Here is a 15,714-nt window from a genome sequence, read left to right on the forward strand (position 1 = left end):
CACGGGCAAGGGAGGAAACAGAGAGCGAAGGGGAGGAGGCAGAAGAAAAGATGAGTGATGACGACGACCCGAGATCTCCTAGTCTTTCCAGTGAATCAGAGGATTCACAGAAAGGAGCACCAGTGGCCAGGGCAAGGGGGGAGTCTAGGGGGGCACCCCAGGAAGATAGAGCCAGAGGGGACTCAGGGGGGAGCAGCTGGAAATCGGGACCAGCGTCACCGCCAGGAAGCAGGGAAGAGGAAGGGAGCCAGGGGGGAAGCGCTGGCAGCTCACCACAGGAGGGAGGGCATGAGTCGGGAGTGGCCACACCTCCATCGGGGAGCGAAGAAACGGTTAAGAGGAAAGTGGAAGGTTGGGCGCGCGCGCCAAGTTCAAATGCAGAGGAAGGCGGCGCAGTAAGCAGCCCCGAAAGGGAACCAGGTCCTAAAGCCCGGCGCAAGGAGGCAGGAGGGTCCGGGTCAGCGTCAGAAGAATCCCGGAAGGAAGAAGCCCCGGGGGGTAGAGGGACCCAGAGGAGGACAGTCAGGCGGAAAAGGTGGAGCAAGGCTAGGATATTAAGTTGGTGCACACGGGGCGGAGACTCAGACGGAGCTTCGCCGATCTAGCTACTAGACGTAGAGTTGCGCGCAGCAGCGTGAGAATGGAAACTGTAATTCAATAAAGACTTTTACTTAATGATCGCTGGCTAGCGTGATCCTCTGTGAGCTAGGATCTTCAAGCAGCTCTGACAACTGTATAAAACTTGTTTGGAAAATGAATAAAAAATATTTAAAAAAAGAAAAAGGAGAAATAGAGCTGGGTATCATCAGCATACCAGAGCTACCAAACTCCCAAACTCTCCCAGCAGTTTCATATAAATGGTAAATAGCAAAGGGGACAAAGCCAAACCCCGAGAGACCCCCAGGTCAACGTCTCAGATGCTGTGGGGCACCTTCTTTGCTTGCTCCTTTTGCATACATACAGCTGCTCTTTGGACACAGAAGAATGCAGCTTGTTTGCTTTTCAGAGCAGTAGCAGAGGAAGCTGTGCATGCCAAAACCAACTTGAGTTCATAGGGGAAGAGCTGCAGCCAGGATTTCTGGCTACAAAGCAGGGCTCGTCATCAAATTGCTGTATCAGTTAGCAAACAGGCAGCTAAACATACAAGGTTCAATCTGCCTCTAAGTTTATAACTTCTGACAGTTCTCACATTGCATTTTTCCTTCTAGAAGATGAAATGCTATGTCAAAAAAGCACTTTACACACATGAAGAACATATAAATGTTATCTGGCTCTGGAAGTGTATGCTGGGAATCCACAACAACTGTATGAAGTGGCTCAAGAGAGCCTAAAACAAGAGGGAGTGTTTAATATTCCAGAGCAGACAAAGGACTATGCTCTGTGCAGGTCACAGGGACTAGAAGTACACTATGAGAAGTCACAGTCATTAAGGCAGGATGAGTCCAAAGTCAGAGGAGATGGAGTGGACCTTTTCTGAAAGGTGAGCAAAACCCCTCTCTAAACTGGACCAATACATACTGTGTAAGCTCTTCACAACTAAGTTTGGAATAAACCAATGCCACATTAACCTGCCACTGGTAAAAGCCAGTTAATCAGAGCCTCTTCCTCATTATCTTTATGTAACAAGCATTTCTTGCTAATGGTTTTTACCGATTCTCAGAGGGCTTTCACAACCATGATATTTTGGAAGTGCACATGTGAAGTTGCTCAAAACCATAGATCACTCCAGGATACATTTTGTGTGTATCTGCTTATCTCAGAGCATGTTGTTAACCCAATCCTCAGGTTGTAAGCCATTTCCCAAACATCTGGTGGCATTCTCACAGGCAAATGCTTCTGTGTTTTTACTAAAACCATGACCCCTAACAATGCATTTCTAGTGACTGTGTTGCTATTATGGTGAGTGGTTTGAAATTTGTAGTGTACAGCCTTTTATGAATTGAAAACAACACCTATCCCTTAGAGTAGGAAAATCTCCATAAGAAAATGCACATAGAGAGAGATTCTATTGGATTGATGTGCGGGGGGGGGGCAGTGTTTTCTCAGTATCCTTCACCAATATTACTTCTAGATAAGGAGAAAGCCATTCAGAAAAAAATGAAACTATCATACAAAAATGGTGAATATTCACTTTGTGACAATTTTATCAAGCACTACATGTCTTTTAAATGTGCAAAATATCTGCCCAACCCGGAGACACCTGTGTTAGAATGCAGCGCTTGCACCCAAGCCTTACCTCAGCGTGGCCTCCGGGGATCAGAGTCTTTCCACAGCGCTCACAGCGCAGGCAGGGGCGGTGCCAGTCCTTGCCCAGTGAAGTCACCTTCTCAGCTAGAACAGACAAGAAGTGGCATGCGAATTTGCAAGTCAATCTGTCCTCATGGCAACTTATGCCACTTGTGCCTCACAGAAAACCATCAGACAAAAAAATCCTCCAGAGATCAGACAAACCACATCCACAGCAGTGCCGGAAGGGTTTGACACAAGAATCTCAATGCAACATTCTGGCCACAATTCAGCATCCTCAGAATCTCAGCTCCCCTTTTCCTTTAAAGCAAGTTTCCATCCAGTCTGGGTGAAATGAAAGGCTTGCACATTTAGGGCAAAATCCCCAAAGCTAGAAGGAGGCTCAGTTCCATGGACTGAGAGATGAGGCCACAGTGCTCTTCACAGCTTCTTGCCCCTCGCAGAAGCAGAATAGATACTGCATACAGCAATGCAAATCTTTATGATTTATATAGGGCACAGAATTCAACTTTTCTAGGTGCAGAATCCTTGTTACTTTGTTCCATTCAGTCCTGTGTACAAGGGTCAGCAGGAATTCCATCCCATTATGCACATCAACAGTCCCATTAGAAATTGCCCCACTTTTCTAACAGAGTGAGCATGCTACTTATACTTATCTAGAAATTGTAGCCAGACACTGGACCGATCAGTTCTCTGCCAAAAACTTCCAAGAACAGACCTGGTGGAACTTGCTCCATTTGGCCATTCTTTGCTCTGGCACAACTCTATAGGCCAAGGTAGAACTTGGTGTGTACCCTTACAGATTGGAGTCTTAGCAGACTGGAATGACCCTTAAATCCTTTGTTTCTTTAGCCACCAGCACACACAAACCCACTCCCTACTATGAAATCAGGATGTGAGGAACATAGCCCCCCAGAGTGCAGGGGATGAGTTACACTCAGAGATTGAACTAGGGACCAACTTTGCAGAGAACTGCCTGTCAGAATCAAGAAAGGGCAGTTCAACCCCCCTTTTTGGAGAAGACTCTATTAGCTCTTAAGGAGAGGAAGAGTTGGAAAGCAGTCAAAGCGTTGCTAGGCAATCAGCAGATAAGCAGAGGTCTGAGTCTGGGTTGAGTGAGAGTGAGCAGGAGGGGGGAGGTCAGCCTCTCAGTCCTCAATTCAGGCATTTGGATAAAATCAGAAGGCAACAGAAGAGCAAGAGGGGAAAGGCAAGAGTCTGGCGTCCTTCCTGTTGTGGGAGGGGCGAGATTTCAGACTGACCAACAAACATAAATGCGAACAGGCGAGAAGCTGGGCTCTGGATGTGTCTTTTTGTAAATATACCTACATAGAACTGCCAGAGAGTCAATTACTTCTTATCGGAGCTTGCTTGTCTGCCAGAGATGATATATTCCTTTTTTGAAAAATCAAATGTTATCTGCCATTCCAGGCTATGACCATTTCTGGCTTGGTGACGCTGGTTTCATCCAGCTGCAACATTTCACTGTATTTCCGAAGCCAAGGTGGGGCAGTTGCAGGACAGGCCAGTACTCACCAAAGTAGACCTTCTTAGAGCAGCGTGGGCAGATGTTTGGCTCCCCAGTGAAGGTGGTAATGCTGGTAGCTGAAACACAAATGGGAAGGCATGAATTCTCCAAAATGCTCAGCTCCAACCTCAAGAACTGGATGTGACAGACCTTGATCCTCTTCAGCCAACCAGCTCTGAATGCAGCATCCAAGGAGGAGCCATCATACTGGACAACGCCTCACCTATTCTCCTGGAAGGACACAATCATCTTGTGGCACTGAGGTAGACATCCTCTCTTGTGGAGCTGTGTGAAGAGTCATTTTTGGCTGATGAGGTCAAAGGCCTTTGTCAGGTCTAGGAAGTCGATGCACAAGGGAGGGGTGTCTCTGCTCTCAGCACTTCTCCTATAGCTGACACAGTGAGAAATCTCACCTGAGGCTCCAGGAAGCTGCCAGCATGTGACAGCGGCCGCACCCCAGGAAACGATATTGACTGCCCGGCTTAACCAGGTGAAGGAACCAAATACAGGCTCTGGCAGACTAAGCGGACAAGAGTGGGTCCAATGGTAAAGAAGGCGGTTTCTGCCTGTGCTGTGGACATAAGTGAGGGGCAGATGGGGCTTGTCACCCTGGAAAGGGAGCCCATCCAGGAGATGGAAAACTCTGATGCTAACCCTCTGCTGCGTTGTGGGGTATCTTTGGGAGAAGAAAAGGCTAAGGAGTAAACCCTAAATAAATCCAGAGTTGAGTCCTTAAGATGGTCAGATGGCACACTGTACGCCTCCTTCTGGCAACTCCTGCAGCCAAGCTGGTGCCAAATGTCTTGCTCTGCTTTCCTCTGGACCATGTCAGCCACTGAGGCCGAGAGGGGGCAGCCCTCATCTGGGCAGCCCTGGACCTCCATACACACTGCCCAGGCTTGTGCTGCAGGGAGGTCACTTTGGTGCTGCTAATGCAGCAAGAACGCAGGAGGCAGCAGAAGCTCAACCTGATTGGCGTAAGGTTCAAGTGCTACAGGTTGCCTTCATTGTTGGGAGAGAACATCATGTCTCACTGGTCAGTTTCTGCCCACCTTAAGCCAGGCAGCTTCCAGTCAAGACAGTTCTTACCTGCCGCTGTCTGCAGGTTTCAATGGGTGCTTGGAGCTCAGAGCATCACTTGACAAATGTGCTGAACTACTGCACCAGGCAATAAAGAAACAAACCCTCTTGTACCTTGCAATTTGAAATGTCACTTTTCTCTTTCTCTCTCTACCATTAAAACACACAGATATTCACAATAAAAAACAGCACAGCACAGGAGCCACCCTTTCCTTCTAAACAGCCAGTTTCCAAAGCCTGTTGGAACAAGACAGTCTTCACCAGTCAGCAGAAGAACAACAAAGTGGGAACCAGTCTATCTTCTCTAGGAAGGAAGTTCCAAGTCTGTGAGCAGCCACCACCAAAAAGGCCCTGTCCTGCCTCACCACCCAGTGTGCCTATGAGGGTGGGAGGGACCGAGACAAGGGCCTCCCCCAAAGATCTGAGAACCCAGGCAGGTTCTTATGAGGGAACATGGCTTTTCAGGTTACCTCGACCTAAAATGTATGGAAATTTTCTCCATTTCTGTAGAACTGCAACATACACACAGCACTGAGTATGCAAGGAGCAACAAAAATGGATAGCAAGCTAGTTTTCAGAAATCATGAAATGAGCCAACCACAGAGTCTCCCAATTGCTCAGCAGGGAATGGAAGAAGCAGAGGTGCCTAGGCTGTTGCCTGCCACAATCCCAACGCCCTCGCAGCACCCCTTCTCCTGCTTCCTGGGCCAGCTGCCTTTTCTGGGACCCAATGCTCACCTTTGCTGGGTCCCTTGGGTGCTGCGCTCGCTTTCTTTTCTTCCACTTTGGATATGTGCTCAACAGGGCCTGGTGCCACTTGCCCTTCAGTTTGGGGCTTATCATAGATGTAGGATCCTGCCCCTCCAATGTTCACACCTGGAAAATGGAGCAGGAGAGGTCAGAAGGGCTTTCTGCCCCAAAAGAATTGCTTTCCCGTTCTCCACAGCCATGTCTATGTATTTGAGGGAAGCCATAAACACCTTCCCATCTATACCATGTTCCTGGTTGCATCAATGGCCAAAAAGGTTCCTCGGCCTAGCCCAGCCAGCTAAAACCAGCATCAGAACATACAGGGAGCCAGCAGCTACATAACTGAGTCAGACTACTGGTCCCTATGGCTTAGCATACTGACCTGAAGACAGCTCTTCAGGATCGTTCAGACAGGGGTCTTTCGCAGTCTTACATAGTGAGTTGAAGCTGCCTACAAAATTATGTGCTCTCCCAGTGAGCGCCAGCCCTTACTCTGTCCCCAGTGCTTTCAAAGTTTTGGACCCAGCAGCAAATTCCTCTACCGGCACTGTCTGTGTTGGAGGGGTGTTTTCAACAGTAATCAAGATATTGTTGAGAGCCTGTGCTACTAAGGATCTGAACATCCGACCTAAAGGCCTCCCTTGTTCCCTTATCTTAGAAAGCCAGAGTTTAGTAATGCAGATACTGTCACTATCCAGTAACATGTTAGGGGATTTCATCATAAGAGCTCAATTCCTAAACCCAAGGAAGTCCCCTAACAGCAAATGTTAACATGCATTTCATGTTTTCATTATTTCCTATTGGTTTATTTTGTAGTTTCTATAAGTTAATCTGTTTTTAAGGGGAGAAGGTCAGAACTGCCTTGGGAGTGGGCCCTAGAATGGCTGGAGCTGGTTCCACTACGGGGGTTGCACTGGGACACCTGATCCCAGTGATCCCAGGCACGGGGAGGAGTTGCCTGAGGGCCAGACCACGTCGGTATTAAGGAGGCTGGTTTAGTCATTGTCTTAAGAGCATCCCTGCCTCTGGGATAATAATCAAAAGCATGCAGTATTTTTCACTTCTTATTTCATTCATGAGGCAGAAACACTGGGGGTGGGGGAATAGGACTTGGGTAGTTGTAGCAGGGAAAGAGTGGAACATCCACCTCAGCACTTCTCTCTTCCACAAGTTTACATGTAATGTTTTGCTCTGCTCAAAGTTGCTCCTATTTAAAACAGAGCACACCTCAAACCACAAGGTGTGCCACACCAGAGATATGTGAAGACAGACATTATATAAACTCAAAAGTGATGTCTCTAGTTGGCTTTGGTGATGAGAAGGTAAGAGAGAGAGAGAGAGATCAGCATTTGTGTCTGGAGTTGAAACGGTCAAACCACCCGGAAAGAGAAACCTACCTTTTGGTCCAAATAATGTTGCGTAACAGGGTTTGTGACAATACGGCTTTCCATCGTGCTAAGACAGAAATGGCAACTGTTAGATTAGCCAGTGTTAATAAAAGATTATTAGTTTAAAACAATTGTTCACTGAAGGCTGATAAATCACTAAATCATAAAGGGAGGGCATTGACTATTTCATGTGAACTTGAGTCTATAAAGAATCTGGAGTTGCCAAAAGGTTTTGTTATTTTATTTGAGATTCTAAATTTGCCATCCACTCACAAAGTGCTTGTTGTAAAATTTAAAAACAATACATCAATATTTTTAAAAGATACTGAGAACATAAAATACGCACACAGTTTTCAGGGATATTTAGAAAATCACAAAGTTAGAGCAAAGGCATGGCAAAAAGAACAAAAAACACACACATATAGACAGTAGTGATGAGAACAAGGAGTTCTAACTCCCATGGACTTCAAAAGAGAAAGGCCGTTCCAGTTCCCAGAAGAGTTGCTGGTACTAGCCAAACATGAAGGAGAAGGGCACATGGGGGCTCAAAAAGCATCTCACCTCAAATGAGAAGCAAGTGAGACATATTAGAGATGAAAAAAGATATGAATGAGAACACCAAATAATAGATGACAAACTTGAAAGGATGGGAAATAAAATCGACCAAAACGCCAAATTAATTGAGTTGACTCTGAGATTGAGAGGTATCCCCTAAGAGACCGAAGAGATTATAGATGAGGAAATTATTAAGGAGCTAGCCAAGTGGTTACAGCTACAAGAAGGCAAAATACCTAAGGGAACTGAAAAAATATTCAGAGTAAAATCTAGTGTGGCAAAAGCCAACAAGCGGCTGGGAGACTGTTTGGTATCCTTCAGTTTGAGTCAAATTATTGGTCAAAAAATATGGAATCCCAGGTTCCATATGGTATGCCCCACGGAGAGCCTCAAGGTCCATAAATAGCAACACCCTTGTGGTCCCGGGCCCTAAGGAAGTTAGATTAGCTTCAACCAGAGCCAGGGCCTTTTCAACTCTGGCCGGATCCGGGCTGGTGGAACGCTCTGCCTCATGAGACCAGGGCCCTGCAGGATCTGATTTCTTTCCGCTGGGCCTGTAAGACAGAGTTGTTCCACCTGGCCTTTGGCTTGGAGCCAATTTGATTCCCTCCCCCTCTTTCTTTTTCCTTTTTCCTTTTCTCCTCCTGTGATGAGGCTGCATTTTAATATTTTAATGTTGTATTTTAATCTTGTTTTTAAGTTGTATTCATTCAACTTGTTTTTATTATTGCTTGTTAGCCGCCCTGAGCCCGGCCTGGGGAGGGCGGGGTATAAATAAAAATTATTATTATTATCATTATTATTGGAATGGCAGAAAACCTAGTATAAAGCACAAATTATTAATCGGTATAAAAGAACGGGGAGGGTTTGCAGTACCGGATCTGAAACTGTCCCATGAAGCAGCTTGCCTTTCCAGGATACAGGAGTGGATGACATTAAAAAAGACTGGAGCTAGAAGGGTTCGCTAATAGAGACGGCTGGCATGCTTATCTAGGTTATGAGAAGGCCAAAGTGCATAAAGGTTTCTCAAACCATGTGATTAGGAAATCATTGTACAGTGGTACCTTGGGTTACAAATGCTTAGGGTTACGAACTTCGCTAATGTGGCTTGGTCCTGCTGGCCACGTGACCCGGAAGCTGTACGCCGGCTCCCTCGGCCAATAAAGCGAGATGAGCGCCACAACCCCAGAGTCGGCCACGACTGGACCTAATGGTCAGGGGTCCCTTTACCTTTATTCTCCAAAATGTATAGGCTCCTCCTTGACTGGAAGGACAAGGAGGAAGAAGTAAAATCCGTAATGGTGCAGTGGGCTAGGGACTTTGGCTATAATATCCAAATGGAACCATGGGACAGGCTTGGGAGGGAAAATTTAAAATTCACTGCATGTTATAATTTAAAAGAAAAATTGCATGAAAACGCTCTACAGGTGGTATTTAACACCTGTCAAACTGGCCAGAATGTTTAAATCTAGGCCAAACACCTGTTGGAAATGCAGGGAGGCAGAAGGCACAATAATCCACATGTGGGGAAACTGTAAAAGAGTTAGAGCAGGCATCAGCAAACTTTTTCATCAGGGGGCCAGTCTACCATCCCTGAGATCTTGTGGGGAGCCAGACTATATTCTGAAAATTATAAATACCCTGCAAGCCGGTCCCACAGCTGCCTCCAGACCTGGAGAAGGAACGCACTCTGCATGCGCTCAGGAACGCGTCTCGGCGCTGCCCACTCACCGGCGTTCTTGACAAGACGATACGCCTGGAGCTCCCAGGCGGTGTGCACCATGTGCTGCAGCCCGTCGTCTGAGGCCAGGTTGGTGGGCAGGCCGCGCACAGCTCACCCTCAAGCTGCTCCAGCGCGGCCACTGAGTGCGCCACCAGCAGCAGCGCCGAGCTGTGATGTGCCCGTCACAATGCGCCCGTCACAATGCCAGGTTTACCTCAGCGCGCGGGCGGCGAGGCTTCGGAATGGCTGCAGGAGCTTCCTGCAGGCAATCCAAAGCCGTGCCAGCGTTGCGGAAGTCAGTCCTCGCGCACGGCAAGGTGTTCGTGGCTTCTTTTCAATGAAACGCCGCACCGGTTTAGCTCAGAGTGGGGACCGACCGAGCGGGCGGCAGGGTCCACGGGCCGGATTTACCAGCCTGGTGGGCCGCATCCAGCCCCCGGGCCATAGTTTGCCGACCCCTGAATTAGAGAATTTTGGGAGATAATTTACAACAAACATAAAAAAAGGTTCTTTCCCCAAGATGCCTGAAGCCTTCCTGCTAGGAACAATGAACAACTAAATTCCAAACAAATTTAGGAGAATTTTCATGTATGCTACAGTAGCAGCTAGAATTTTAATTGCAAAGGGTTGGAAAGGAGATGCTATGCCATCCAAACTATACTGGGAAAACAAAATGCAAGAATATGCAGAACTAGCCAGACTATCAGCAAGGTTTTGAGATGTCACTGATCAAAAATTTAATAGAGAGTGGGATGTGTACAGTTTATTTAAAAGAACATTGCAAAAACATAAATCCGTTGGCAGGTCTGGATTGACTTTCTGCCTGTAACAAGAGAACTTTATAAAAGCAATGTTATCAAAATAACCTAGAAGAGATAAAGCTTAGTGTGTAGTAAAAATAACGTAATTTGGGAACCACAATGCAGGGACCAGAGGTCATGTGGAAACCAACTACAAACTTACCTACAACAAGCGCTAATTATGGAATGAATGTTTGTTTATTTTTTTCTTTCTGTTGATTACCGGTACTTTGTGTTGTGTAGTTTTTTTTAAAAAACCCAATAAAGCATTTTTAAAAAAATCAAATCAAAATATCAAATATCAAATGCAAGCTTTTGAAGTCAACTGAATTATCCAGCTCACATCAAAATCTAAGCTGGCAAAAAATGTGATTGACTTGCCTAAGATCCAGGACAAAGCGCCACCTTTCATATGGCAGGCCTACCAAAGCCGTCTGCACCAGCTGCCAAATATCCTTCCTTTTACTCATCTGGCAAGCAGCAGTAGCAGCAGCTTGCAGCGAGAAGAAAGAGGCTTGTTCTCTCCCTGCCTCCTCATCGCCCTGGGGCACCAGAATAACCTTTCAGCAAACCAGCACCTTTCCTGTTCCTCTCTTTTTTAAACTGTGTTTATTAAGTTTTATAAGCAGATGAACAAAGCAAATAATTCAGCAATAACAGATTATGCTGTAAAGCAGCAATTTTTTGACATGGGCCTTTTCAGATGTTACATGTGTGTTTTCATATGCTTATAACAAATGGAAGATGAGAATTTGTCATTCATCCACAATTTTAGTGACAGGAGTATCATATTTCCACACAGAAGGAACATGTCTATGCTTGTTTATATTGAGGTTTTGAGATGCATATGTATGAGGATGTATTCAGGTATTGCATGTTTAGTTGTTCATTAGGTTTCATTCAGTGCTCTAGTACCTACGTAAATGTGCCGTGTTGCTCTAGCATGAACATCACAGGCATAGCAAACAATATTGGCAGTATCTGCACTTAACTGTCAACAGGAGTCAATTTGTGAGAGGAAATGGTGATAAGGCATGAACATATTTCTCCCTTAATGCGAGGAATGCACTGCTTGTACTTCCATAGAAGGAAAAGCAAATACAGCTTGAGAAAACATCCTTCCAGTAGCAACAGCAGGCTTGTCATCAGTTAGCAGACAAGAGAGAAGCTCACCCACCACGTGAAGCATGGAAAGAAAATTGCTGGGTGTGACTCCTCCAAGTGTGGGACGTGGTGCAGTCAGGAAGAAACCTTCCCAGCTCCCTGGAAGCACTCCAGTGTGCTGGCTAAGACACACCTTCAGAGAGAAAGTGCTTCTCGGATGAGTCACTTTTCTCAGATTTCATATAATGGGGAACCTCATGCCTTGAAAGCAGATGATTCCTACCTACAGCTCTCTATGTGGGCACACTTGATACAGTACCCAGATACACTTTCCTTCTTCTCTCTCTACAACATTAATTGGGGAATAAATGGTGTTTGCTTGAGCTGACGGAGGCAAAGTGCCCCTAGGCCAGGAGCAGAAGAGCTGAAGCAATAATAATTTCTGGTTCCCAAGTGGGAAGGAAGAGTAGAAGTCACCTTCCAACAATTTACAATGACTCAAAGTCTAGGCTTAGGAGCATATGCCAAGCACTTTGGAGCAGCAGCAGCAGCCTTGAGGGAGGGAGCTGGCTGGGCAGCGCCTGGGCCCCCACGCAATGGGGGAGGCCCAAGGACTGTACAACATCCTGCTTCCCTCCTCAGGGTTTTTGTCTTTACACTGCCCAGTAAAGCTAAACATGGCAAACCATGCTTGTGGGATGAGGCTTATTGCACTCCGTGCCTGTTCTGCTCTGTGCCCACCCACAGTGCGGCCTACTTCTCAATTGCACCCAGCCTGCAGAAGGTGCCACTAGAGGCCAATGCATTTGTTTTGCCTTGCACTTTAATGGAATGCTAGGTGATTTAAATGCTCTACTCTGTGGCTGCTCTAACATTTTGTTATTGCTGCTGCTGCTTTGTTGTTTATTAAGGTGTTGTAATTATTTTGATGATTATATTGTTTATACTGGGATTGTGAACCGCCCTTGTATCCCCATGTATGGATACAGTGTTCAAGGTAGAAATATTTTTATAATTAATCAAGGTATTGTCTAAGGTATGATTTAACCTCCTTATTTAGTTTTTAGAAGGAACAACAAGAGGAACCACCCTCCAGATTCAAATGGAGTATTTACACGTACAGACAGAAAGGGGGAAAGATAGGCATAAATCATTTCATAAACTTATCTGAAATGGCACAGAAACTTAGAAAAATAAAAATAAAAATGAAAAGCTTTTGCTTTCAGACAACACAGAATTAGGTAGAATCATTACTTTCCTTTCTAATTTGTCGTTCCTGTTTCTTGTTCTGTACTGAAAAGATACTTCTGATGAACTATCCTTGTGCAAAGTGAAATTGGAAGCCCATCTTAACATGCAACAAATCCCACACAACCCTGTGAACTGGAAAGCGCCTACTGCACTGGAGCCTCACAGACTGGGAGGTGCTGCCCCAATTGTTCCTCTGGGTAATTGTGACAGTGAAGAGCTGGAACACCTTATCCTGCATGACACTACAATTGCCCCAAACATCTTGAGGGTAAACACTTTGTTGGCAGAATTCAGAAGAGAGGCTATTGGCTAAAATATGTCCACCCAGTTAACAGCTCCCAGAAACTACCCCAATGCAGCAGGCCATGTCCAGTGGGACTCTTACCTCAGCATGCCCACCAGGAGTCAGGGTCTTGTTGCAGCGCTCACATTTCAAACAGAACTTGTGCCAGTCCTTTCCCAACGAAGTTACTTTCTCAGCTGCACAGCAGAGAAACAAGAAAACATGTAATCAAAATATGAACTTTCAGATACCTACAAACTGGCTCCCCATGCCAAACACCACCCAGCGCTTTTTTTCTGGCAGAACGCAGTTCAGCGACCTTTTTCTTTCCCTAATTCAGAGCCCTGCGCCTTCTTCCCAAAGCCCAGGAAGCTTCTGCCTGGCATAGGGAGGGAGGCGAAACGCTCTGGCAGGGTCCAAGAGCCTTCCCACTTCCTTCCCCAAGCCAGGCAAGCACTTCCCACCTCAGAGGAGGCAGGAGGGCTGCAGGATCCTGTCAGAAGCCTTGCATCTGCTTCTCAAAGCCTGAGAAGCAAAATGCAGAGCAAGGCAAGGCAAATTCATGTGCAGAAGAGGCAGGGAGGGCAATTTGGATACTGCCAGGAGGGGTGAACCCTTTGCCCTCTTTTCCTGTCCCAGATTCCGTTCATCTTGAAAAGGCATGAGATGCTCCCCCCAGACTGGGATGCAACTCAGCTTGCACTGGAGGCTGATGTGTCTGCCTAGGACAGAGCAGATAGAAAGAGGAACTGCCAAGTTTCCTAGACTGACCTTTCTGACCTAACCTGGGCTGACCTTCCCTCCAGTCTAGACTGATACTCTTAGGGATAAGGGCCTCATTTCCTTCTTTCTTCTTCAACCTCACTTTGAGAGAGGAGACATCTTTTGTGTTTCTCCTGCTGAGATGCAAGAGCAAACATGGAGAACAAGAGAGAGAAAAGGAGGACCATTTCTCTCTGTGGACTTTTTGCACCTCTTGTAAGAGCCAAGCATGTGGGAGAGAAGTCACACCTTTCTTTCCAGAGCTCTCCATGGGGACAACCACAAGGAATGGGTAGCTAGAAAAGTGTTGTAATGCCCTTCAATCCTACACTGCTTCCAGGACCCAGTTGCTGGATGCTGTCCCAGTGGACAGTCCTCTACCTAGGCAGTTGAAAAATAGACAGAATTACAGTGGTACCTCGGGTTACAAACACCTCGGGTTACAAACACTTTGGGTTACAGACTCCACTAACCTGGAAGTTGTACCTCGGGTTAAGAACGTTGACCCAGGATGAGAACAGAAATTGCGCGGCGGTGGTGCAGTGGCAGCAGGAGGCTCCATTAGGCAAAGTGGTACCTCAGGTTAAGAACAGTTTCAGGTTAAGAACGGACCTCCGGAACAAATTAAGTTTGTAACCAGAGGTACCACTGTACCAGTTGAAGAACCCTCTATCCTCTATTCCTCTTGCTGCTGCTGCAATAGCATCTCAGAAAAAATAATATGAACCCCCTTTCTTCCTTTCTCTCTTGGGGACTGAAGCACCTTAAGACTAAAAGAACCTCATTCACTGTTAAACCAGTATTTGACTTGCAGAGGTTTAATTCAAGTTTGTGTTCAAGTCAGTTAAGATATTGGGGTGAATCCTAGATCACTGAAAAGAATCTCTCTGTTTTCAGGTTCAACCCCTTCCTTTTTGGAAATTCTTAAATTGCTTTTGCTTGCAATGCTTGTTGGAATAACTGGACATGAGAAGGGGTTGCTTTCCTTCATAAGTGTAAATCACCCCATGGATGTGAAAGATTAGCCATTCCAGTTGCTTTGCTAACAGCCCAGTGCCCCAACTATATCTGTGATTAATGTATGTCAGTTCAGTAATGTTTGTTAGTCTATGAGTTATCCGTCTGTTGGTGTTAGTTGTCAAGCATTGCTGGAGTTTATCTGGAGCAATGGAGATACTTTGTAATTGTATGTATCGATATATATATCTGTATCTGCAAAAGCCTACAAGTTGTATATATCCACGTCCAGAACAGTTTTACTAAGCCTTATCTTCTGCAACAGTAAAAACTATTTGGACCTTAAGCTGCTTCCATGTGGTTACTGGAACTGGGAGCAACTTTTTAAATATTTATATTTTATTAGGGTGATTTCAATCAAAATAAATATGGTGATACAGAAAAAAGGAAGAGTGAGAGGGACAAAAACAACAACAAAGATACATATAAAAGTGGGAATTTGGAGGGGGGAAGCAATATACAATTTCCCCATACATTCTTATATAAATTGGCATAGTGTTATTGTCCTAGTGCTTATGTAAATATTAATAGCCTACTGCATTTTGTATAAACTCATTCCAAATGTTATCGTATTTATCCATATTTATTTATGCACCTGTCAGCAGTCTGTTCATAAATTGTCAGTGATGTCATATCGTCAGTCCATTGATTGAATGGTATCAAAGCTTCATTTTTCCAACTCCTCAATCTCTTGGCCACCTTTCGGGCACAGAAAATCCATTTCCATTGTCCCTTTGACAATTTCCATACAGCAGGTATATAGTTCAATAAAATATTATCCACTGAAAGATTTAACTTTTTCTGTATAGTCATAGTTACACAGTCCAGCATTTTCTCCTAGAACTTGTTAAGTAAAGAGCACTGCACAAACATGTGTTTCAGGGAGGCATTGTCCTTGCCACATCTCCAACACTTAGCTATCTTAGCTACCCCTTTTTTATACAACTGTAAAGGAGTCCAATAAACTCTAAATATTATTTTCTGATGTATTAGCCTTAATTTTAAATCTAATGACACCTTGGGTATTGAAGCTAAAACATTTTAAAACATTTTCCCACTGTCTGAGTAATATTGAAAATTCCAATTCTTTATTCCAATCATCTCTTGCAGTCTGCATATTGAATTTGTGTATTGTTAATAGATATCTATAAAAAGTAATTGCTGGCTTTTAATTTTTGAATAGTTGTCCAATTTCTCCAATATTTCAGGTGTCTCAGAAGCTGAAA

The 15,714-nt window shown here is 45.2% G+C and overlaps 1 protein-coding gene and 1 long non-coding RNA gene across 4 annotated transcripts in view; both read right to left on the reverse strand.

Annotated features, from left to right (window-relative positions):
- Positions 1-15,714, reverse strand: part of LOC310708648 — a 189,971-nt gene that overhangs the window by 67,901 nt on the left and 106,356 nt on the right. The window lies entirely within an intron of this gene.
- The window catches only part of LOC310708622 (cysteine-rich protein 2), a 64,111-nt gene that overhangs the window by 23,910 nt on the left and 24,487 nt on the right, over positions 1-15,714 (reverse strand). The window contains exons 1-6 of one of the 3 annotated variants that reach the window (XM_083507253.1): positions 13,721-13,847; positions 12,812-12,906; positions 7,003-7,060; positions 5,594-5,731; positions 3,784-3,852; positions 2,237-2,331 (exon numbers count right to left, since the gene is read on the reverse strand). In XM_083507253.1, coding sequence (XP_083363379.1) covers positions 2,237-2,331; positions 3,784-3,852; positions 5,594-5,731; positions 7,003-7,060; positions 12,812-12,906; positions 13,721-13,742 — 477 coding nt within the window. In that variant the 5' untranslated portion in view covers positions 13,743-13,847. Of the gene's footprint in view, positions 1-2,236; positions 2,332-3,783; positions 3,853-5,593; positions 5,732-7,002; positions 7,061-12,811; positions 12,907-13,028; positions 13,111-13,720; positions 13,848-15,714 lie in introns of those variants that run through there. The other 2 variants (XM_083507252.1, XM_083507254.1) reach the window with 2 other exon arrangements.

This window comes from Podarcis liolepis, assembly GCF_965112155.1.
Source record: "Podarcis liolepis genome assembly, chromosome: 6".
Taxonomy (NCBI): domain Eukaryota; kingdom Metazoa; phylum Chordata; class Lepidosauria; order Squamata; family Lacertidae; genus Podarcis; species Podarcis liolepis.